Source organism: Podarcis pityusensis, assembly GCF_964106645.2.
Source record: "Podarcis pityusensis genome assembly, chromosome: 13".
In the NCBI taxonomy this organism is placed as follows: Eukaryota; Metazoa; Chordata; class Lepidosauria; order Squamata; family Lacertidae; genus Podarcis; species Podarcis pityusensis.
In genome coordinates this window covers 12,780,294-12,805,536 of record NC_138038.1, presented here as the reverse complement: position 1 = coordinate 12,805,536, position 25,243 = coordinate 12,780,294, and the positions used below count along the sequence as shown (strand labels likewise).

Here is a 25,243-nt window from a genome sequence, read left to right as displayed (position 1 = left end):
GTGTGTGGATTGAGCCTGTAAGCAGGGTGGATTTGATTTAAATCAAATCGATTTAAATCATGATTTAAATCACTAGTCAGTAAGACTTGATTTAAATCATTTTTTTACAGAAAGACGCATTCTTGCTGGTATAATCTTAATATTTACAACCAGATGAAGGTTTCGTTTTTGGAATAGTAAATTTTCAGAGTAGTTTTTACAGTTATATCAGAAATTACTCATTTGGTTATACTATTAGAAATACATAGATAATTATGAAATTATTGTGAGGTTTAATAAGTTAACTGTTTATATTTGGACAACTTTTCTACTATACTTTATTGGAAGGAGAAAAATAATCATTTCCTTAATAACAATTTTAACAATTTATTGAATTAAAACAACATTACAGCAGATGTATCCATGTTTGTTAACTGATGTGGTTAAACAATTTAAAAAAAAACTTAGACTGAGTTTTAGCACACATGAAAAACTTAAAACAAATCTTTATTTCCTGATGAATAGCCTTTGGACTATAGTGTAACTTAAATAGAAAACTATCTTTAGAAAGATTTTTCCTCCAAAGGCATTTTATTTTAAAAATCCAATTTAAATAAAAAAAATCTGATTTAAATTTAAAAATCTGTTATTTTAATTTTATTTTTTTAAAATCAGTGATTTTTATCCACCTTGCCTTTAAGCTGCCAGTTGGGTGCTTCCTATTCCAGGAAGTAGGTCCTGGTTTGTCTTGTATTTTGGTCCAGATCATCTGCTTTGTATAGGGCAGGTGGTGGCAGGGCTGGGTGATATTTCAATATATCATCTAAAACCGGTTTCAAGTCCACATCACAATATTGGTTTCATATTGCAGCATATTGCGAATCGTGTGTGTGTGTGTGTGTGTGTGTGTGTGTGTGTTATGCGAAAATCGCAATGTGGGGGAAACCGTGAAGCCAGCCAATGCTTCACTTGATTCCTGCAGCCCCTGGATTCCTGGACCATCGGTGGGCCAGATTGAGAAGGCGATTGGGCCGCATCTGGCCCCCGGGCCTTAGGTTGCCTACCCCTGGTATAGAATAAATATTATCATCATATAAAAATTAAACACAAACCCACTCTTAACAATTACAATAAATAATTTCTAAACTGCAATCAATAAAACAGACGGCAAGCCACAGTGCGTAAAATAATACAATACAAATTGAGAAGTAGAGACTGGAGGGTGGGGCAAGACGGCCTTGCCTGATGAAGTCTCTCCCCTCACAGTTCTTCCTCCAGAACCAGCTTCCTTATTGGCTCTAAATTCAGGATCCAATCTCTTGCGAGGGTCAACTGTGACCGAGGTTCCCAGTGGGCAGCAAAACTGAACCTAGCAACCTCCCAGCAGATGGGTGGGAGACAGGCAGCAAGCCCTGCCTTGCCATTGCAGAATCAGGAATGCCCATTAAAGTACCTGGTTGCGCGCTGGCAGCCACAGGTCCCCACCTGCCCCACAGGTCGGCAGGGTCAAATTGGAACCCATGCCAGGTCCAGTTAGACCTATGGGCCAAAGGTTCCCTGCCCCTGCTATAGATTAGCAGGTGCCCACCCTATCGATCAGGAGAAGGCCTCTGTATTTTATAAGCCTTGGGAAGCACAGTCAGAAATGCCTGCTGCCTTTTTGGTTTGTAGCTCTTTGCTCCCTCCCTATCTTCTGGGGGAAGAGGGACGCGGGCGGCGCTTTGGGTTAAACCACAGAGCCTAGGGCTTGCCTACCAGAAGGTCAGCGGTTCGAATCCCCACGATGGGGTGAGCTCCTGTTGCTCGGTCCCTGCTCCTGCCAACCTAGCAGTTTGAAAGCACGTCAAAGTGCAGGTAGATAAATAGGTACTGCTCCGGCGGGAAGGTAAACGACGTTTCCGTGCACTGCTCTGGTTCGCCAGAAGCGGCTTAGTCATGCTGGCCACATGACCCGGAAGCTGTACGCTGGCTCCCTCAGCCAATAAACGAGATGAGCGCCGCAACCCCAGAATCGGCCACGACTGGACCTAATGGTCAGGGGTCCCTTTACCTTTTTCTTCTGGGGGAAGATTCTCTAAGGAGATTTAAGAACCCCTGAATTATTGTTTGACAATATGCTGTGTGCTGACCTCTTGTCTGAAACCTCCTTCAGCCGCCAACTCCAGAAACTGACTACCCCAACCTTTCTCCCGATGAACTTGAGCCCTACCCTGAAGAAGATTATTCTCCGGTTGGCTCCTACCAGCCGCTGGACGGACTCTGCGTTCCCTCTGCATACCAAGGCTGGCCGTCCTATGGCAACCAGGAAGGGCTGGTGTTTGATGGTGACCAGTATGCCTCCAACCTGGTAAGGAGGGCTCGGAAAGCCTGTGGGTCTGTGCACTGGGGTAACCATGCTACATTTGCCACGGTTTGCCATGCTGTCGTTCGTTCAGGGTTGCTGGGAGTTGTCACTCCAGAAGGGGGAACTACAGTACCCAGAATTCTTTGAGGGGAAAGAGCGTGCGCAGAGTCACTAAGCACAGAAGAGGAGATAAGCATTCCCAAATGGAAATAAGCGTAATCTTATTCCCCCAAAGGCTACTTTAGCCACCCAGCTGTAAAAACTCAGACCTGTTTGCCAGCTGCCTTGTAACACCCTTAAATCTTCTGTGTTTCTGCCCCCTCTGCTACAAACTGAAGAAGGCTGGAGTTTATTCCCCATTTTAACCAGAAAGTGTGTCCTCTTGGCTGGCCTATTGTTATAGCCACTAGTTGTCATGGGTCATTGAAAAAAACCGCTTGAGGCCTTTGATGCCCATTAAGGAAATGTCAGATGATCATCACTGAAAGTTATAGCAAGTGATCATGTTATACAAAACATTATCGTAAGTGGTCAATGAAACCAGCAACCCTGTGAAAATAACAAATACCGCCTTTTTTAAAGCTGGCAAGATCCTGAGCCTGTTTTAAAAGCTGCTTTGGCGGCAGAAATTCAAGGTGAAGATTCTTCTTCTGATTTGGGGATTAAGCTTTGAAGAAAGTTTTTTTTAATAAAAAAGCACAAGTCAAAATTCAGTTTTTCCTCTGTTTTCTGTTTCTGATAGCCCTTATTAAATGGTATGGACTAGCTGAAGGCAAGGCTTTTCTTCTGTGGTAATATCAACACAGGGACACGGATGGCGCTGTGGGTTAAACCACAGAGCCTAGGACTTGCCGATCAGAAGGTCGGCGGTTCGAATTCCCACAATGGGGTGAGCTCCCATTGCTCGGTCCCTGCTCCTGCCATCCTAGCAGCTCGAAAGCACGTCAAAGTGCAAGTAGATAAATAGGTACCACTGTGGTGGGAAGGTAAACAGCGTTTCCGTGCGCTGCTCTGGTTCGCCAGAAGATGCTTAGTCATGCTGGCCACATGATCCGGAAGCTGTACGCCGGCTCCCTCAGCCAATAAAGCGAGATGAGCACCGCATCCCCAGAGTCGGCCACGACTGGACCTAATGGTCAGGGGTCCCTTTACCTTTACCTTTAATATCAACACAAACACAGGAATATTTGGGCAGGGCTTCAAGGGCGCTGTGGGCTGATCAGCAGCTTGTAACATGCTCCTGCTCTGTGTTGCTCCTGCTAATAAAAGGATATCTTCCAGGTCGCTGCATCCGGCCACCATCACCACAGTACCAGCAGTGGGTCCAGCCTGGACAGCAGCCCTTTTGGAAACTGGGTACCCTTCTCTGGACCAAAGGAGGGACAGGTAAGGAAAACCCTCAATTGTCTTGGACTGGTGGAGGAAAATCTGAAGTGGGAATTCATATCCCATTGAGGAAGGGATATATACGGGTTTCCTGATCCTTCCTGCATTTTGAACTACAAGGTTCATCTGTGAAAAGATTAGGGTGGGAGAGAGAAATGAATAAGATGCTATAGGGTGGTGAGCTGAGGACCCAATTTCCTTCCGCTCCATAAAGAGTCAGCTGATAACTCTTGTGGCCACAATTCCCACGTCTTCCATTTCTCTTCTGTTTTCTCTTGATTGGTAACTGGGAGACTGGGCATCGCATGTAAGACCACATCTGCAAACATACTGGTACATTTAAATTTAATATATAGTCCTTTAAATATTGGATGTGGCCTAAGGGCATTCCCCAGGCGGCTGTTTTATAATCTTGCGGGGTGTGTTTCAAAGGTATGGTGTGTACACAGATTTTCCTCAGCATTAGGAATGGGATTAGGAATGGGAAAGGGGGTGAATAATGTTACGGGATCTCCCCAACAGCTAGGACAGATTTAAACTACAGCCTTTTCCTCCCCTCCGCTCAGTTAAAAACGCTTGAAAAGGCTGGGATGCTCTTTCGGACAAAGACTGCTGATAAAGGCAAACGCCAGAGGTAAGAATGATTTGTTTGTGTGCGTCTCCTTTTGATCTTGGGGTTTGGGGCAGGTTGGTATGGGATCAATCAAACCCCCAGGTATCCTGGATCCAAGCTGTTTGAAAACCTCCTTTTTTAAAGCGGGTGTTAAAGATGTGTCCTTAATTGAGAAGGTGTGTTTGGTTTTGAAAAAAAGTTTTTAATGCAAATGTATTTTCAAGCAACGGAAGCTTGTAGACCCCATCTTGAATCAGAGGCAGCCTAGTTTCTTTCACGCCAGGGAGTGACTTCTTTTGTGTAAACAGAGCTGGGATTTCATTGCAGGATTGTTGTGGGATAAACAGCGCTGCAAAACAGCAGTGCTTTAATTCCGTTTCCAGCTGATTGCAGAAGGGCAGTTCCAAAAGGCCCTAGGGTGGAAAGGACTTTGTGCAGCAAAGCATTTCCTGTGTGTTCAGCAGCTCAGGCTCACCATCTTGTCTTCTTCCCACATCTCTCCTTGGACTTTGCTGGTCCTCTGTCTCTCTTCCTCCTCCCCAGCCCTTCTGTCTCCTCCTTTCTGCCCTGCTTGGACTGCTTCCTTGGATCTGACCTCAGCTTGGCTTCCTGGTTCTGTCTCCATCTCTTCCTTTGACCAAATACCATGGTTCCCTCAGTTGAGAAGTCCCACCTTCTGCCTTGCTGACTCTTCATCAGAGGCCCTGAACTTGCGGAGAGGTGCATGGCATGAGACCTGGATGTTGTAATAATTGCATGTGTGAACTCTCCCTAATGCCAAAGTTGGTGACAGAAATGTGGAGCGAGGGGCGGGTGGAAGGGAATCAGGATAACTGAGGGTAGGAGAACCTTTTCCCTTGAGGCAGGCAGAGTTCCTCTCCTCCGTTTCACGCTGCTCAGTTAGCACTGCTCTGTGAATGAGGTTTCCTTCTCTTCCTTCCCTTTCTCCCCTCTTAGGAAGAATTGGAGTTCTTCATGGACAGTCCTGGAAGGTGGTGTCTTGACTTTTTTCAAGGACTCAAAACACTCCACGTCTAGCAGTGTGGTGAGTCCTCAGCCCTGGCTTGCTACCCCAGTTGAAAGGTAGACAGTGGAGGCTGCTCCACCAAACCTCAGCCTTCGCTCAGCTGCCTGCTGTCTTATTATTTGTACCCCTCCCATCTGACTGGGTTGCCCAAGCCACTCTGGGCAGCTTTCAACTTATACCAAACCATAATAAAACATCCAGCCTTACAAACTCCCCTATACAGGACTATCTTCTGATGTCTTCTAAAAGTTAGATACTGTATTTTTCGCTCTATAAGACGCACCAGACCACAAGACGCACCTAGTTTTTGGAAGAGGAAAACAAGAAAAAAAAAAATTCTGAATCTCAGAAGCCAGAACAGCAAGAGGGATCGCTATGCAGTGAAAGCAGCAATTCCTCTTGCTGTTCTGGCTTCTGGGATAGCTGCACAGCCTGCATCCTGGGATCGCTACGCAGTGAAAGCAGCAATTCCTCTTGCTGTTCTGGCTTCTGGGATAGCTGCACAGCCTGCATCCTGGGATCGCTACGCAGTGAAAGCAGCAATTCCTCTTGCTGTTCTGGGATAGCTGCGCAGCCTGCATTCACTCCATAAGACGCACACACATTTCCCCTTACTTTTTAGGAGGGACAAAGTGAGTCTTATAGAGCAAAAAATACGGTATTTGTTTATTTCCCTGACATCTGATGGGAGGGCGTTCCACAGGGTGTGGGTGCCACTACCAAGAAGGCCCTTTGCCTGGTTCCCTGCAACCTCACTTCTCGCAGGGAGGGAACTGCCAGAAGGCCCTCAGAGCTGGACCTCAGTGTCCGGGCTGAATGATGAGGATGGAGACGCTCCTTCAGGTCTAGTGGGTTGAGGCCGTTTAGGGCTTTAAAGGTCAGCACCAACAGTTTGAATTGTGCTTGGAAACGTACTGGGAGCCAATGTCGGTCTTTCAGGACTGGTGTTATGTGGTCTCAGCGGCCACTCCTAGTCACCAGCCTAGCTGCTACATTTGGGATTAGTTGCAGTTTCCGGGTCACCTTCAAAGGTAGCCCCACGTAGAGCGCATTGCAGTAGTCCAAGTGGGAGATAACCAGAGCATGCACCACTCTGGCATCAAGTCAAGTTATGATACGTTAAAATGAATATAAAATTATTGAATGTATAAAATTGAAAATCATAGATAAAATACATTAAAATAATAATAAAGGCAACTTACAACATGAAAAGATTTAGATAACTACACACAAGACAAAAGCAGGTCCTCCGCCGTTGATCTGTGACCCAGTGTGAACGCCTAGCGTGGGTGTGGGTGCCACTACCGAGAAGGCCCTCTACCTGGTTCTCTGTAGCTTCACATCTCGCAATGAAGGAACCGCCAGAAGGTTCTTGGAGCTGGAGCCCAGAGTCCAGCTTAACAATGGGGGTGGAGACACTCCTTCAGATATACAGGGCCGAAGATGTTGAGAGTTTTAAAGGTCAACACAAACACTTTGCATTGTGCTTGGAAACGTACTGAGAGCCAATGATCTTTTGGAACCCCTCCAGGCTGCTCTAGTTTGTTCTGTGCTACTTATCCAAGCCAATGCTTGCATGTTATTGTTGTCCAGAGGGACTATAGCACAACAAAAGCAGGGCATCTCCTCCTGCCGAATCTTTGTGGTATATAAAAAGTTGCAGGGTTTCAGAAGGAAGTTACACAATATGCACTGGTTGGAAATTCAGCTGTGTGACTGCCCCAATAGCATCATGAGCACAAACCATCGTAAATGCACAATAAAAAGGGTGTCTGGAAAACCCCATAATTTCTCTGCAGGGTATAATTTGATGGGTAAGCGGGTGGGATTTTTGTTTCCTCTGTAGTTGCGAGCAGTCATAAAATGTGGACTTCCATGCTGCTTCTGTTTCCTACCTTCACCCTCAGAAACATCCCTCCGTGTTGAGTAGCCCTGAGCACACTGTGGATCTTAGTGGAGCAACACTTTCTTGGGCTGCAAAAGACAAGTCGAGCAAAAAGAACGTCTTGGAGGTAAAGGATGGTGGTCCCCATCTCTGCTTCTGTTTCCGTAGCAACAGATGATGGCAAAATGCATGGAGGAGGAAGCAACACAGGCCTGTGCTGCTCCTCACCAGGCAATCTGTCTGTTACACATGCCTGAATGTGGCTATTCCTGCAAATATCAATTCAGCAAACTTATCTTCACTGGAAAAAAGGGAACACACATTTTTAAAAACAGACAGACTTTTAAGGCAGTCTTAATGCTGATGGTACAGATGAGTTTTGGCCACAAAACCACAACACTCCATCTTCCAAGCATCTCCCTCTATGAAGACTAGACTTATCAAAAGTGAATCTTGTCATTTCCTAAATACGGGCCACTTCTTTAAAATGAAAGTTATGGTTGCCATGCAATGTGTCTTGCTCTGCGTCGATTACAAAAGGCAAAGATTAGTGTCGGGAGTCCATATTTGTACATGGCAACCTGGTTTCAAGTGGTGGGGAAACCTAGCCGAGTCTTTTTCCCTGTGAAAGCCTGTCTCTGGAGCTGCCAGGCATATGATAAGCCTGACACTCCTCTGTAAGATGTGTCCTGTGCGTTTCCAGTGACCCCATTGGAACATGAAGGAAACTAGCAGCAAATCCTAGGCGCAGAAAGTAAATCTCACACTATATAAAGCTTCAGTAACTTCATTTCCACGTTTGATGGTGGCGCTGTGGATTAAACCACAGAGCCTAGGACTTGCCGATCAGAAGGTCGGCGGTTCGAATCCCCACGACAGGGTGAGCTCCCGTTGCTTGGTCCCAGCTCCTGCCAACCTAGAAGTTCAAAAGCACGTCAAAGTGCAAGTAGATAAATAGGTACCGCTCTGGCGAGAAGATAAACGGCGTTTCAGTGCGCTGCTCTGGTTCGCCAGAAGTGGCATAGTCATGCTGGCCACATGACCCAGAAGCTGTACACCGGCTCCCTCGGCCAATAAAGCGAGATGAGTGCCGCAACCCCAGAGTCGGCCATGACTGGACCTAATGGTCAGGGGTCCCTTTACCTTTACCTTTACCTTTCTGTGATTATCTGGAAGATAATGGAAGAGGTTCTGTATGAGCTCAATGCTGTCCAGCAATGTCTTGTTTCCACAGCTAGTATCTTCTACAGAAAGGGTGGTTAACCCAATAGCCCATGGCCCATATCCAGCACCCCCAAATCTTGTTTTATGGCCCCTAAGAGTCCCCTTCATTTGTTATTTAAAACAATTTTAAAAAAATAATAAGTTAATGCCCCACAGACCCCTCAAATTTGCCCATTTCTTTTATAACATCATATTTTACATAAAATTACCCACTGCTCCCGGAGGTCCCCTCTGTGATGTCAAAAGGGTTTCAGTAGTCCCTTAACCCCACCCTTCTCCAATTTGTGCATTATATGGGAGAGTTGCTGGGCTAGAGGGCAGGCTTTGCGGTTTGGCTCTGAGATCTGGCACAGTTCACCTTTTAGAAATTTTGAAATACTGTACAGGAACGTCCTCAATGAGAAACCCGTGAGAATTGTACTGAATCTGGGGCGCATTTTGCTGAGTTCTTGGGGTTGTGGTGAGCATCTTCTGTCTGGATGTCACAATCGCATGGTTCCTCTCTTCCAGCTGAAGACACGGGAGGGATCCGAGTACCTGATCCGGCATGATTCAGAGTGCATCATCAGCACATGGCAGAAGGCAATTGCTGACAGCATCAGTAAACTGGTGAGAGTGGGGCTTGTCCCATGTTTTTATCACAGGCAGGGCCGGCCCACCCATGTGGCAAGGTGAGGCAACTGCCTCAGGCAGAAGAATCCACAGGGACAGCAGATCCCGATGTCAATCTTTCTTCCCACCCCTCTTTTTCCTTCCTTCACCCCTTCTCTCCTGTCAAGGAGTGGGCTGCCATTTTGCGGTCTGCCTCAGGTGACAAAATGTCTTGGGCCAGCCCCGAATGTAAGAAACCTCAGTTGGGTTCCTGTCAGGTGTTTTATGGCAGACATAACTTAAGGGGTTAGCAAGGACTTCCAGGAAGAGGGAAGCATAGAGCCTGGGGGGAGAAGTAGGCCTTATGTTCATCAAGGGGGAAAACAAATGTTGTAAACCCCCAGTTCTGTGCATCAAGTGTAAACAAGGTTGGTCTGAATGTGACACAGAGGTGCGCTGCCTCAGGTATCTGATTGTGTGTAATATGAAAGGCTGTGTTGCAGTTTTTCCCCTGGAAAAAATAAAATCAGGAAATTACATGGATTCTACACACACACACACCCAATGCCATTTGGATCTGATTTAGTATGTTTATTTGACTTTTCTGTTTAGTTTAGTTTTTTAATGGCCATGTTAGAATTTCATGCTGTATGAAAATCTCAGAAGTTATTCCAATGGCCCAATATTTTGAATCTTCTTTCCTAATGAAGTTCAAATAATCACGTTGCAAACCTAAGCACGCTCACTCAGATCTCACTTAAGTTCAAGTGTGTTAAAGGTTGTGGCATTAATGTGGTGTTTGAGTGTTCCATTCAAGCAACTTCAAAGCTTTACTTGGAAATTATTCTTATTTTTGACACCTCAGTGGCACACAATTCTCTTGCATTTTATTTTTTTAAGGCTTGATTTACAACTTTGAAATTGCCCACTTTCATTAGTATTGTATCCATGTGTTGTATTGCTAATTAATTTTGTGAAACACATATTTGGAAAATGGAAACAAATGCAACACTGGAAAATTTCATTGAATAGTCTTCAATAAAACTACATTTAAAGAGAGAGGACGCACACTGAAAAATTTCCATTGTAGAAAATTTCCACCCCATGTTGCTAATTAAGGGGCATTAAATAATTAGTTTATTACGTATTCTGTTTTCTTTTTTGCCATTTGATTTTCTGTCTTGATCGGCTTCTATGTGTTATTAAAAATACTGTGTAATTTTTTTTAACTAGTTTGTGCGTTGGGGAAGGACAGCTCAGTCCGCTTCTGGTTTGTTTATTCATAAGTCATTTCCTTCCTGTTTCTGCATCACCCTGCAATTTTATTTTTTAAAAGCAACCTACAAAAATTTGCATGTTGGGTACACATTTTAAACATAAAATGTGTGTCAATATAATAACGATGTTGCTAACTACGTGTTTATCCAGTAAGGGCAATTAGATTGGTTCACTTAGGAATGTGGACGTAATGAAATCCCTGAGCACCCCTAGTTTGCGTATCCTGTGTTATTTTATTTTTTAAAAAAATATTTTATTAAGGATTTTCTTGTTTTACAGAAGTGTAGTGCCTCGTATTTTTTTTTTCATGTAACATTTTTACAAATCCGTTTCATTTGTTGAGGCATTAGGGGGAGAAGAAAAAAAGAAAAGAAAAAAGAAAGGGGGGTGGAGAGAGGGAAGATGGATGGGGGTGGGGTTTGAAGATCTTTACCATTTCTTTATTGTGTCGTTTTCACAAGAATTCAGTCAGGAAGCTTCCATCAATTGGCAGCCAATTCATGGGAGATATTTTATTCTGCTAGCCAGAGGAGTGGGAGGAAAATGGCATCCTTGAGAAGACCTGTACACACCCAGTTACACTTAGGAGTTGTCCACGTTTGAGCATTGTCAAGCTGTTTGTCCACCTTCCACCCCCATTTGAATTAGATCAGAGTGGTCCACGCTTGCACCTATTTAAATTTGTATATGAGGAGCAACTTTGGTCTTTTCCATTCATGCCAGTAGGTGTTCTATTATACAGTGGTACCACGGGTTACATACGCTTCAGATTACATACGCTTCAGGTTACAGACTCCGCTAACCCAGAAATAGTGCTTCAGGTTAAGAACTTTGCTTCAGGATGAGAACAGAAATCGTGTGGCAGCGGCGCAGCAGCAGCGGGAGGCCCCATTAGCTAAAGTGGTGCTTCAGGTTAAGAACAGTTTCAGGTTAAGAACGGACCTCTGGAACGAATTAAGTACAGTGGTACCTCGGGTTAAGTACTTAATTCGTTCCGAAGGTCCGTACTTAAACTGAAACTGTTCTTAACCTGAAGCACCACTTTAGCTAATGGGGCCTCCTGCTGCTGCCGCGCCGCCGGAGCACGATTTCTGTTCTTATCCTGAAGCAAAGTTCTTAACCTGAAGCACTTTTTCTGGGTTAGCGGAGTCTGTAACCTGAAGCATATGTAACCTGAAGTGTATGTAATCCAAGGTACCACTGTACTTAACCCGAGGTACCACTGTACTGCTTAAGTACCAGCAGAGGCTCTGCACAGATAGCTGTGCAATATCAGGTACATCTCCCTCATTTTGTTCCCTCAGATTTGCAGAAAATGAGAAAACTGCACAAGCAAACCACATGGATTACAGTGGTACCTCTGGATAAGCACACTCTGGTTGCATATCTTTCAGGATGCGAACACGGCAAACCCGGAAGTATTTTTCCAGGTTTCGCTGCATGCGCAAAAGTGCTAAATCGCACCACGTGTAGAAGCGCTAAATTGCGCCACATACATGAGCAGAAGTGACACCTCCGGTTGCGAATTTCTCGGGATCTGACCAGAGCTCCGGAACAGATCCCATTCACAACCGGAGGTACCATTGTACAGTGGTACCTCGGGTTACAGATGCTTCAGGTTACAGACGCTTCAGGTTACAGACTCCGCTAACCCAGAAATAGGGGATGCGGGTGGCGCTGTGGGTAAAACCTCAGCGCCTACGACTTGCCGATCGTATGGTCGGTGGTTCGAATCCCCGCAGCGGGGTGAGCTCCTGTCGTTCGGTCCCAGCTCCTGCCCACCTAGCAGTTCGAAAGCACTCTTAAGTGCAAGTAGATAAATAGGGACCACTTTATAGCGGGAAAGTAAACGGCGTTTCCGTGTGCTGCGCTGGTGCTGGCTCGCCAGCTGCAGCTTTGTCACACTGGCCATGTGACCCGGAAGTGTCTTCAGATGGCGCCGGCTCACGGCCTTTAGAGCGAGATGAGCACGCAACCCCAGAGTCGGACACGACTGGCCCATACGGGCAGGGGTATCTTTACCTTTACCTTTTAACCCAGAAATAGTACCTCAGGTTAAGAACTTTGCTTCAGGATGAGAACAGAAATCACGTGGTGGTGGCGTGAGGCCCCATTAGCTAAAGGGGTACCTCGGGTTAAGAACAGTTTCAGGTTAAGAACAGACCTCTGGAATGAATTAAGTTCTTAACCCGAGGTACCACTGTATTTAACATGGTTTGCTTGCATAGACTCTATAGGACGGCAGTGTCTTTAGTCCCCCCACCCCCAAAAAAAGTCTGTTTGGACAAGACTGAGCCCCGCAAAAATATATACAGTATATATTGAGGGGCCAAATCTTGTGGCGACAGGCCTTCTCGGGCCTTGCAGTGGCGGTGAGCCTCACAGCAGTGGCGGGCCGTGCAACATGTGTTGATGGGGGACCCCCAATGTTGGGTGGAACTGGCTGCCTCTACGGTTTTCTGGTTTTGTGCAAATGTGAGGGATCAAAGGAAGAACTGTATAGTTTAGGAATGTGGATGAAATAGTCAGGAACATGGCTGGAGAAGAAATGAAGGCATTCAGGAAGTACAGTGGGCCTCAGGTTACATACGCTTCAGGTTACATATGCTTCAGGTTACAGACTCCGCTAACCCAGAAATATTGCTTCAGGTTAAGAACTTTGCTTCAGGATAAAAACAGAAATCATGCTCCTGCGGCGTGGCGGCAGCAGGAGGTCTCATTAGCTAAAGTGGTACCTCAGGTTAAGAACGGTTTCAGGTTAAGAACGGACCTCCGGAACGAATTAAGTACTTAACCCGAGGTACCACTGTATCTGTTTACATATGCTTCAGGTTACAGACTCCGCTAACCCAGAAATAGTGCTTCAGGTTAAGAACTTTGCTTCAGGATAAGAACAGAAATCATGCTCCTGCGGCGCAGCAGCAGCAGGAGGCCCCATTAGCTAAAGTGGTGCTTCAGGTTAAGAACAGTTTCAGGTTAAGAACGGACCTCCGGAACAAATTAAGTACTTAACCCAAGGTACCACTGTAGTAGCTGTGGAACGGAGAGTTGCAGAAAGTGGCGATGGATCTACCTATCCCAAAACACTGAAACAAATGTCTGTGACCCTGATTGGAGTGCTTTGGAGCCCAATTTTCCCCCGGTTTACTGGATGATCCCCATATCAGGCAACCCCCATATTTTGCAGGGGACAAGCGTTGAGAGCGGTGTGGACAATGCAAATGAAATGGGGAATTCAGGCAGCTGCAAACACACCGTAAAATGTCGTGTTCTCTTCAGAGGTACCGACAAATGTGACCCTTGTATTTCTTTCAGCCTACAGATTTCCCTCCGGAAGACAACGAGGAGAATTCATCGGATTTGAGATCGAAGGATCCGCTAGGAAGCAACCGAGAGAAAGAGGGTGAGAAGAAAAGCCCAGGTCAGTGTTAATACTCAGTGCAAATTTTTGGTTTCAAACAGAGAAATGGATTTTTTGAATGAAATTTTCCCTCACAAATAGTTCAAACAGTTTATATTTGTCTATTGCAGTATTATTATTATTATTATTATTATTAATTTACATTGATGTCACATTTCCCCGCCCCCCCCAAAAAAAGCAGCTCAAGGCATTATACATTATTCTCCCCTCCCCTCCTTTTTTATCCTTCCGACAAGTAAAAATCCATCCATATACACCCCCAGTGGTGCAGGAGCTTGTTTTTGCACGTCTGTTACAGTGGTACCTCGGGTTACAGATGCTTCAGGTTACAGACTCCACTAACCCAGAAATAGTACCTCGGGTTAAGAACTTTGCTTCAGGATGAGAACAGAAATCGTGCGGCGGCAGCGGGAGGCCCCATTAGCTAAAGTGGTACCTCAGGTTAAGAACAGTTTAAGGTTAAGAACGGACCTCCAGAACAAATTAAGTTCTTAACCCGAGGTACCACTGTACTTGGAAGTTTGTCTTGTGCCTGTTGGGAGGGACCTTTCAGCATGGGGCCTCTGTCGCCACACTTTCCCTTTGCTTGCTCCTCACCTGAGCACAGTCTGGATATTCATTCTAGATAACAAAGATCACGCACCCGCCTCAAAGATTCTGGACAAGGCAAATAGCACGTTGAGGGTCATGTGTGCAGGGCCGCTGCTAGGGGGTGGTGAGGTGGGCCCCCTCCAGGAGCACAGGCGAGGGGCATGTACAAAACCAGCTTAAAAATATGTCCATAAATAAAAATATTGATTATTGCCTCATAAGCAAAGGTTTTAAATAGAGGGTGAATTGAATGGGGGGGGTTGGAGGAGAGGCAAAAAGAAGTGCTGATTTGTTGGTGACTAGGGATGCAGGTGGCGCTGTGGGTTAAACCACAGAGCCGATCAGAAGGTCGGCGGTTCGAATCCCCGCGATGGGGTGAGCTCCCGTTGCTCGGTCCCTGCTCCTGCCCACCTAGCAGTTTGAAAGCACATCAAAGGGCAAGTAGATAAATAGGTACCGCTCCAGTGGGAAGGTAAACGGCGTTTCAGTGCGCTGCTTTGGTTTGCCAGAAGCAGCTCAGTCAGGCTGGCCACATGACCCGGAAGCTGTACGTCAGCTCCCTAGGCCAATAAAGCGAGATGAGCGCCACAACCCCAGAGTCGGCTACGACTGGACCTAATGGTCAGGGGTCCCTTTCCTTTAGGCGGGTGCAATCTGGATGGTTCTGCCAGGGGCGCAAGCTCCACCTAGCTACGGCTCTGCCATGTGTGAACAGGCCCTTGGAACTGTCTTGAAAGAGAAGCTTGCATTTCCTTTTGTACCTCTTCTCTGAAGCATGTGGGCAGGCTCAGCCTTCAGCAGAAAATAAATCTCCTCCTGTACTAAAATGCCAAATTCTCCCCCCTGCAGCCTCCTGGCATTCATCCACCTCTCTCAACTCGGACAGCGATTCCAGCAAAGTTCGCAACAAACTCCTGAGGTTTCTGCAGAGGCGGCCAACCCTTCAGTCCCTGCGGGAACGAGGCTACATCAAAGGTATATTCCTGGAAGATCTAAGAGTCCATTAAAAAAAAAAAATTGGCTTTGCGACTACGCTGATCAGCCAAGGCCAATTTATAGAGGTTTCAGCCTTTGTATTGCAGCTGTTCAATTTAGGTAGTGTACACGCCATACATTTAGAACACATTTGAAACACATTGCTTCCCTCAGAGAGTCCTGGGAACTGTAGTTTGCCCTTCACAGAGCTACAGTTTCCAGCATTCTTTGGGGGAAACCATGTGCCATTAATGTATAGCGTGTCCCTAGCCTGCGTGTAAGTTAAGAAGGCTTTCATTTGTTTATAGCTGTCTTGTTTTTTCCACAAGTTTCAAGGATGGCAATGAGATATAAATAGAAAGGATATTTTGGATCATGTTTCTAACCTGATTTCTTGCGGGGTTGTTTGCTTCTTTAATCCAGATCAGGTGTTTGGATGCCCTCTGCAAGTTTTGTGCGACCGTGAGAAGAGTACTGTGCCTCAGTTTGTGAGGCAGTGCATCTGTACTGTGGAGAAGAGAGGTACACAGTTCTATGCCCCCAAATAAATTGAAATTATGCACCCACTACCCCCAGTTTTGTTGCTTGCACGCATTGTACAACTTCAGCAAAACTTGCAAAACTTCTTCTGTTTTGTGCCATTCATATTAACTGGTTTTGCTGAGTCATGGGAAGTCTTGAGAGTTGCTGCTTCTTCTTCTTCTTCTTCTTCTTCTTCTTCTTCTTCTTCTTCTTCTTCTTCTGCTTCTTCCTAATCCAGTGAAGGCTGCTCTGTTGAGGCCCATGGGGCACAGCGCCACCAATCTGCCCTCAGCCACCCCCCACCTGCCTGCCCTTCTTGCTTACCCCCCTGGACTGATAGTAACATTACTTATTGGCTTCCTCCACCTTAGTCTCGGTGTTGCCCTTGAGCAGGGGTCAGCAAACTTACCGTGTCTCCAGCGCCGATCGCGCGGCAGGCTGGAGGGCAGGGGAGCGCGTGTCCATGCGTGTGCGCACACGCTATTTCCGGCGCACTTCCGGGTCGGAAGAGCACTGGAAATAGCTTGTGCGCACGTGCACGGGCCTCCTCCGACCGGATGTGCACCGCAACTAACGCTTGTGCATGTGCAAATAATGCTTGCGCATGCACACAAGCTATTTCTGGTGCTCCTCCGACCCGGAAGTGGGCAGCCGTGCAGCGCAGCGCCGGTAAGAGCGGGCAGCAGGCAGCGGGATTCGCCGCGGGCCATATAAACGTGTCCCTCGGGCCTTATCCATCCCACGGGCCTTAGTTTAGGGACCCCTGCCCTTGAAGAACTCAGCAGAGATTTAGATGGCCGACAGGACTTGAACAGAGTTCACTCTCCATATCATTGCCTGCAGCTCCACCTACTGTTTGTGCTCCCTTCCATTCGCCCCACCAGTCCGAAAAGGGCACAAGCCCCCACTACCCTAATCCTTGTGGCAGTCAAGATAAGTGTCGAAACATGTGGGCCCGGTGACATCTTGGAAAGGAGCTGAGCAGCAGGATTTCCAGAGGTGCTTAACTCCTTGACGCTTCCCACTGAAGCAAAATATATTGTGCAAAGGAAGAGAGATGCATGCAAATACCTGTAATTTGCATGATACCTTCTCAGGCTCAGACTTACTGTTCGTGGCAATACTTTTGCTCTCGTGGGCCTTCAGTATAAGAGCCATAATTTCTCCTCCCGCAGGTTTGGATATCGATGGACTCTACCGGATAAGTGGGAATCTGGCGACGATACAAAAACTGCGCTACAAAGTGGACCATGGTAAGGGACTCCATAGATTCAGCTTTTCAGGGGACAAAGCTTAGCAGTACAATGTTCCCCTTGTGTGCAGAAGGTGCTAAGTTCAATCTCTAGCATTGTGTGTGCGTAGAGAGAGAGAGAGAACGCTCTAGAAAGGGTATTGGTTGAATATTTATGTGGATTATTAGTATTGTTATTCTAAACCACTGAGCCACTTGGGCTTGCCAATTAGAAGGTCAGTGGTTCGAATCCCTGCAATGAGTTAAGCTCCCATTGCTCTCTTCCAGCTCCTGCCAACCTAGCAGTTTGAAAGCACACCAGTGCAAGTAGATAAATAGGTACCACTGTGGTGGGAAGGCAAACGGCGTTTCTGTGCACTCTGGTTTCCATCACGGTGTCCTGTTGCACCAGAAGCAGTTTAGTCATGCTGGCCACATAACCCAGAAAGCTGTCTGTGGACAAACGCCAGCTCCCTCGGCCCGAAAGCAAGATGAGTGCCGCAACCCCATAGTCGCCTTTGACTGGACTTAACCGTCTAGGGGTCCTTTACCTTTAACCTTATTAATTACATTTGTATACCACTCTACATGCAAAGATCTGAGGGCGGTTCACAGCATAAAAGCACAAAATTCATAAGATCCCCACACACACTCGTACTGTGACAGAAAAAAATGAATGAGTTGTTGTTGTTGTTGTTGTTGTTGTTGTCCTTTTATCCTAAGGCCCCAGAGTTTAAAACAGCTTAAAACAATTTACAATACCTGAAATAAGGTGGGTCCTAAAATATATACATCTTAGTTGTCAAAAGCTCTACAATTCTATGGTTCTATGATAAAATGATAGAGTTGTTTCTAGACCTGCTGCTCTCCCATGTTCACAGCCAATCAGAGTTGCCCAAGTGGTGGGACTGAAGCTGGACTCCTTCCACAGCCACTCTGTGTTGTGACCGAAGGAGATCCTCATTCATCCTCGTATTTTAGATTGGTGCAGGAGTGACCGTTGCTGTGCTGCGGTCAGGCCCAAACATTCAGGACAAGAGTAATATTGGCTCCTTATTCAGCAGCCCTAGGATACTTGCTTAACCTGTTTCCCTGCCGTCGCTTTTGCAGATGAGCGCTTGGATCTCGACGATGGCCGTTGGGACGATGTCCACGTCATCACGGGGGCCCTCAAGCTTTTCTTCCGCGAGTTGCCGGAGCCGCTCTTCCCCTTCAGTCATTTTGACAGATTCATTGCAGCCATCAGTAAGAGACGTTGCTTTGGGAAGGGGGAAGCTGAGTGCAAGCATCAGAGCATCTTTTGGTCCTTGCAATATTACTTAAAGGTGCATCTGTGGGAGCGGTTCTCTGTTTAGTCAGTGCTTTCGAAAAGACACGAGCAGGAAAAGAACTCTGATTATGCCCTGCTGCTTCTTTTTAGAGGCCCGCTTCTCTTGGGGCCTTCGAGCCGCAGGGGGAGTCTCTATTTCAGAGCTAAATAGGACGATACCTTGGCTAAGAATCTGTGCCTTAAGCACAGGTTTGCTTTTGCACAAATTTGTCAGTGCAGGAGGGCCAGATCCAGATCAGGACCCTAGTGTGCAGAGTAGGCACCTTAATCCTCCCCCCCCCCCCCCGCTATGGTCCCAGTCCAGTTTGGGGAGGCTGTGACTGCAATTTGCATAAGGGAAACAAGTTTTTATGAGAGTACGTTTTTCATTGAAATTTTTAATTGGGAGGGCTGGCCTGGATTTGGGATCACAACACGCAATAAAGGGTTAAAGCCTACCCTCTGTGATAGAGTCTCAGGATTCCACACAAACACACTCCAGAAATTTGTGAATTAAAAACAACAACCCTGTATTAAAGAGCATAGTAATACATCATGTAGCTTGGACCTCAGAAAGCCCTGTTTGGGATGAGATCACTATCAGCTAGCCTCCTCTGCCTCAATTCCTGCCCACAAAACATAGCATCCTCCTGAGCCAATAATAATAATAATAATAATAATAATAATAATTGTATTACTTATACCCTGCCCATCTGGCCAGGCCTCCCCAGCCACTCTGAGAAGCTCCCAACAGAATATAGTGTACCTCAAGTTAAGTACTTAATTCGTTCCGGAGGTCCGTTCTTAACCTGAAACTGTTCTTAACATGAAGCACCACTTTAGCTAATGGTGCCTCCCGCTGCTGCCGCGCCACCGGAGCACGATTTCTGTTCTCATCCTGAAGCAAAGTTCTTAACCCGAGGTACTATTTCTGGGTTAGTGGAGTTTGTAACCTGAAGCATATGTAACCTGAAGCGTATGTAACCCGAGGTACCCCATTGTACAGTATTAAAAATACAATAAAACATCAAACATTAAAAATTTCCTTAAGCACGGCTGCCTTCAGATGTCTTCTAAAAGTCAGATAGTTGTTTATTTCCTTGACATCTGATGGGAGGGTGTTCCACAGGGCGAGTGCCACCACTGAGAAGGCCCTCTGCCTGGTTCCCTGTAGCTTCACTTCTCTCAGGAAGTGAAGTATGTAACTAGAGGTATCACTGTATCTCTATAGGGGGCGGGGATGCACTGAGTGAAATCTCTTCCTCTGTTTGGCATTGCAGAAATTACAGAGCCCTCGAAGCGCAGCTACCGCTTACGGGAGCTGGTGAATTCTCTACCTCCTGCTAACCACAATACCATGAGGGTACTTTTCCAGCATCTCTGCAGGTGAGCAGCTGCATCTCCCGATTCTCTGAGCTGGCGTAAGGGTGTTGAGTGCGAATTCTGAAGCCCAGCCCTTCGAGTCCCTGTGTTGAGGTTATCCTCCCATTCCACAATCCTCCCATTCAATCTTTGTCTTGCTGTCGCCCAGCCTTTTGCATCTCCTCTTCACACCTGTCGCCAGCATGCTGACTCTCCTGTCCCTAGGCTCCTGTCTGTAAACAGGACTCTAACCCTGTCCACACCCCCAGACAACCCAAACTTATTTATTATATTTTTTACTCCACCTTTCAGATGTTTTCCCTGGGTTGTTTATAGAGGAATTTTCTTTTAGCTGCACTGCTTTGAATTGATGGTCAATGTTCTGTAGGTGATTCTTTCGTTTTTTTCACTGTTGGAAAGCATTAGTATTTGATGATATCGTATGGTGGGTGGAAGAGGGATTTGCACATGGTAGCAAGTGTCTTTTAACCCGTGTTGGAAGACACTTGGACCACATCCGCACTAGACATTTAAAGCTCCCTTATACCACATGGGACGCGGGTGGTGCTGTGGGTTAAACCACAGAGCCTAGGACTTGCTGATCAGAAGGTCGGCGGTTTGAATCCCCACAACGGGGCGAGCTTCCGTTGCTCGGTCCCTGCTCCTGCCAACCTAGCAGTTCGAAAGCACGTTAAAGTACAAGTAGATAAATAGGTACCACTCCAGCGGGAAGGTAAATGGCGTTTCCGTGCGCTGCTCTGGTTCGCCAGAAGCAGCTTAGTCATGCTGGCCACATGACCTGGAAGCTGTACACCGGCTCCCTCGGCCAATAAAGCGAGATGAGTGCCACAACCCCAGAGTTGGTCACGACTGGACCTAATGGTCAGGGGTCCCTTTACCTTTACTATACCACTTTAAACCGCCTAAATAATCCTGGGAACTGTTGTTTGTTCAGGGTGCTGAGAGGAGAACCTCCAATTCTCCTCATAGAGCTACAATTCCCAAAGTTCCCAAGAAAGAGGGATTATTTGCTAAATCACCCCTGGAGGGACCAGGGGTCTCCTAGTGACTCTCGGAACCCATAACAAAATACAGTTCCCAGGATTCTTTGGGCGAATCCATGACTTTTTGAGAGCCAGTGTGGTGTAGTGGTTAAGAGCGGTAGTTTCGTAATCTGGGGAACCGGGTTCGCGTCTCCGCTCCTCCACATGCAGCTGCTGGGTGACCTTGGGCCAGTCACACTTCTTTGAAGTCTCTCAACCCCACTCACCTCACAGAGTGTTTGTTGTGGGGGAGGAAGGGAAAGGAGAATGTTAGCCGCTTTGAGACTCCTTAAAGGGACTGAAAGGCGGGATATCAAATCCAAACTCTTCTTCTTCTTCTTCTAAAGCGCTGTGATACTGCTTTATGTGTGCAGCACAGATGAAGGTGAACTACAGTAAGCTGCCACCACCTAGCGAGGATGCCCAGATGAGATACATCTCTAGCTGCTGCATCTCAGTGTCTCTCTTCCCCTTTCACGAATTCCTTCCTCTCTTCCCTGCAGGGTTATAGAGTTCCGGGAGGAGAACCGCATGTCCATGCAGAGCGTCGCGATCGTCTTTGGGCCAACGTTGCTGAAGCCAGAGGCCGAAGAAGGGAACATGACTATGTACATGGTTTTCCAGAACCAGATTGTGGAGCAAATCCTTAGCCAATACAGCTACATCTTCCCCGAGAGCTAGACCTTCCCAGCAGAGCAAGGAGCCTGGTTGAATGAAGGAGCAGCTGCGATGCAAAGGGGCAGGTCCCATCGCTGTGGGGACAACGGTGTTGCAGGGCAGTGCCAAGACTAGAGACAGTGAAGATATGGGAGGGAGGGAGAGAAACGACTAGCAATAAAACTGTCAATGTAGGATTCAGAATGTCCACGGTTGCCTCTCTTGAACGTTGCGGGTCAGGGATGTGAAACCCTGCTGGACGCGAAAGGAGCTCATTGTTTGGGTTAGTGATCTTCAACTCCCACCCGGAATATCTTTCGCTGAAGGATGTAGTGTGGACAAAATTTGGGGGGGAATGGGAGGGAGGCTTCTGTGGCCAAGTGCACACCATAGTGTTTTCAAGCATCCTGGCTTCTTGTTAAGGAATTACAGGGATTGTCTTGCTACAACTGTCCTGTGAATCTTCAGCTCTTTTGAGCAAACTTTTGTTCAAAAAAGCACGTCCGGATAGTGGGTTTGAATAGAGCCAGAAATCCATTCCAAGGGCATCAATCACCCAAACGCTAGACCATGTGGCACACACCACCTGTCTCTGCCCATGCGCAACACGGAAAATTGCAAGATGCCATCTCGTGATGCAGGTCACAAGCGTTTATGGGAATAATGGCGGGTTCAGCATTGTAGGGTTAACAGCAGTGCATCTGCTGCTCATTCCGGTGCATGTGTGTGATTTTAGCGAAGCGTGAGGGTAACGCTCCTCCTGAGATTTGCAAGTTTGTGTTCAGTTTTCCTCCCCAAGATGGAAGAGTTGATTGCACTTGACAGCCAAGACCAATTTATTGAGATTGCCCTGTTTGTGGTATGCAACTTTGTCCACCTGCAGTGTGCTTCCTATACATGTTCTACCTCTGCAAAAAAATTGATCCCTGGGAGCATCTACCACTGATTGAAGCTTATTTCCATATGTCCACATGATTGCAGGTGTGTGTGCTTGTGTTTCTTTGAGTCATAGAACAAGGCACATGCAGGGCACACACAACTTTCGACGTTGCACGAGAAGCGATATCTGTATGAGAGTTTTCATTGGCAAACTTTCTGGTTCGGTCAAGAGGATTCAGTTTGCATGTCTAGTGCCAATATTGACAGTGAAGAGCTTGTGCTTTTAGCACCAACGGTGATTGAGAAGGCTAGTTTCTGCCATTTGGGAAAAGTTCCGTGGCTTAGATTTGTGCACTTCCTGCTCCAATGTTGCGCCACTCATCTGTCACACTGCTCAACAGCACAAATAAGTGGCCGAGTCTCACACTGGTAACAGTGTGGTCTAATTCTTCCCCATTTCCAGTGAAAAGCGCCATGCGCTGGAAGGCTTGCTGCCTTTTCCATCCTGCCCTCCTGGTTTGGCCACTGCTGCTGGTACATGAATAACTCAAACGTCTGAGTGCAGATAGAAGCCCCGCCAAGGGTCCAGGTGCTCTGAGCCATGAGGGTTTAAGGTTGCCTTGTCTTGGGAAAATACTGGATTTCATGGCCTGCCATTCTACCAGGAAGTACTTTGCATGGGAAGAAGAGATGCTGTTAAAACTGTGATACACCAGTGGCTGGCACAGCCAGAACCAGTCTACAATCTACTGAAGGATTGGGAGTGGCTGGGGGGCAGGGGGAGTATCTTGTTTTTTTGCTAAATCCAGCATTTGGGAATTCATAGGGGGCAGGGGATGGAGAATCTGTGGCCCTCCAGTTGCTGCTTGTATTGCATTCAACAAAAGACAGAGCACACTCATTGAAAGCAATGAAAGCTCATGTCCATTAACTTAAGGGGGTCTACTTTGAGTAGGGCTAGTAGGACCGCCCTACAGCTGCCATCTTCCTCAACCATTTGCCTGGGGCTGATGGGAGTGGCCACAGGTTGTCTGGCTTAGAGGAACACTGTTCCAAAATGACACCTAACCATGGCTTTGGTTACACCGGATTTTGCCAACTTGGTGCCCTTCAGATGTTTTAATAATAATAATAATTTTTTATTTATACCCCATCCTCCCCAGCCAAGACTAGGCTCAGGGCGGCTAACAACCAATAATAAAAACAAGTTGATTAAAATACAATTTAAAAAACATGAAAATACAACATTAAAACATTAGGATGCAGCCTCTTCACAGGAGGAGAAAGGAAAAAGAAAGAGGGGGAGGGAATCAAACTGATTCTAAGCCAAAGGCCAGGTGGAACAATTCTGTCTTACAGGCCCTGCGGAAAGAAATCAGATCTCGCAGGGCCCTGGTCTTGTGAGACAGAGCGTTCCACCAGGCCGGAGCCAGTGTTGAGAAGGCCCTGGCTCTGGTTGAGGCTAATCTAACTTCCTTAGGGCCTGGGACCTCTAGGGTGTTGCTATATATGAACCTTAAGGTCCTCCGTGGGGCATACCGGGAGAGGTTTTGAACTGAAACTCCCATCAGCAGCTGGGACTGGAGGGAATTATAGTTCAAAACATCTGGAGGGCACCAGCTTGGGGAAGGCTGGTATACAGGAATTTACCATGTGGTCTCTCCAGCATAGGCTAGATCTCCGCCTGTGTAGGTTCCAGGACCATGTGGCTTTGGCTGGAGGCATTGAATGTGCAATGGGCACATCTAAGTCCCTCGCACAAAGCCATAAGCGGATGTAGAAAAGTGACTTACCAACCTACCTCGAGGGGGGATGGGGGGGAATTGTATTTATGATTTTGATGAACAATGAAGGAGGAATGTTCATCCTGCTTTTTCACTTGGCTAAGGACAGGATCTTTTCTGTGTCTTCCCTCCCAATCTCACATGATGTAAACCTGTCCGCTTTTCCTGCACTGTCTGGCTTGGTGTCTGACCTTCAAGACACAAAACCTGCAGCCCAGCAACCTTTTACAGTCCACCGTAAGTGATAAATGAGTATTGCTATTAAGAAAGTGCCCTTTCCCTATGCACCTCCCATGCAGAAGCAGCTATGTATTTCCAATAATAATAATAATTTATCATTGGAGGGGAGGGGAGGGATGAATTCCTCTCCTCCTTTTTTTAGCCATGTCTTGTTATTTACTGTTTTGTGTCCACAGAGCTCTGGGCTACCAGAGGAGTTGTGTGGTTATAAATCCTTGGGAGAGGGAATAATCACAAATTAGAATGTAACATGCCTCTGATAAACGTTGGCCAAACAAGTTAAATATACTTCTTTATCCCAAAGCATTTCCTGTTCCTGAAAAAGATTTGACAGGAGAGTCAAAGCATTGTTCGCAGGCACAACAAAAATGAGATACTCGAATCTTTTTGTTCAGGAATTGGACAGTTAGGACATCTCCGTTGTGGCATGGGTTTTGAGGAAGCACAAAATGATTCAATCCCTACCACTTGCCTTCTACATTAAACAGGTTTTGATTTTTAAATTGCTGGTCATTTTAGGAACCATCTTAGACAACGGTGGTTGGACCTGAAGGATTTTTTTGTTTTGTTTTTTGCTGGAAGGCAATTTGTGACAATTGATTTTAAAATAAACAATAACCTTTCAATGAACAAAGTGTATGTGTTTATTTGGGATCGTGTGATGTAGTGTTTCCCCCTCCCCCCAAGTACCGGCACCTTTTTTTCTAGAGGAAAAGCACAGGTGTTATGTTGAGTGTTTAGGATGGAAGTTACAACATCATTTTGAGAAATGAAGCATTCTGTGTAGACGCATTTGCCTTTGGATTTGCTTTTTTGCATTATAGGATTGTTATGTACTGAGTTGAATAGGATCCAAAAGGCAGCAGTCTGATTGGTCCTAGAACAATAGGATTCAGAATGCA

General features: G+C 46.4%; 1 protein-coding gene across 5 annotated transcripts in view; it reads left to right on the top strand.

Annotated features, from left to right (window-relative positions):
* The window catches only part of ARHGAP27 (Rho GTPase activating protein 27), a 64,999-nt gene extending 40,024 nt beyond the window's left edge, over positions 1-24,975 (top strand). For all 5 annotated transcript variants that reach the window (XM_080976622.1, XM_080976623.1, XM_080976621.1 and 2 more), the window contains 13 exons: positions 2,132-2,326; positions 3,605-3,709; positions 4,276-4,343; positions 5,280-5,367; positions 7,257-7,361; positions 8,969-9,067; positions 13,643-13,748; positions 15,189-15,314; positions 15,738-15,836; positions 17,012-17,089; positions 18,178-18,312; positions 19,657-19,762; positions 21,285-24,975. In XM_080976622.1, coding sequence (XP_080832748.1) covers positions 2,132-2,326; positions 3,605-3,709; positions 4,276-4,343; positions 5,280-5,367; positions 7,257-7,361; positions 8,969-9,067; positions 13,643-13,748; positions 15,189-15,314; positions 15,738-15,836; positions 17,012-17,089; positions 18,178-18,312; positions 19,657-19,762; positions 21,285-21,462 — 1,488 coding nt within the window. In that variant the 3' untranslated portion in view covers positions 21,463-24,975. The remainder of the gene's footprint in view (positions 1-2,131; positions 2,327-3,604; positions 3,710-4,275; positions 4,344-5,279; positions 5,368-7,256; positions 7,362-8,968; positions 9,068-13,642; positions 13,749-15,188; positions 15,315-15,737; positions 15,837-17,011; positions 17,090-18,177; positions 18,313-19,656; positions 19,763-21,284) is intronic.
* The last annotated feature ends 268 nt before the right edge of the window (positions 24,976-25,243 follow it).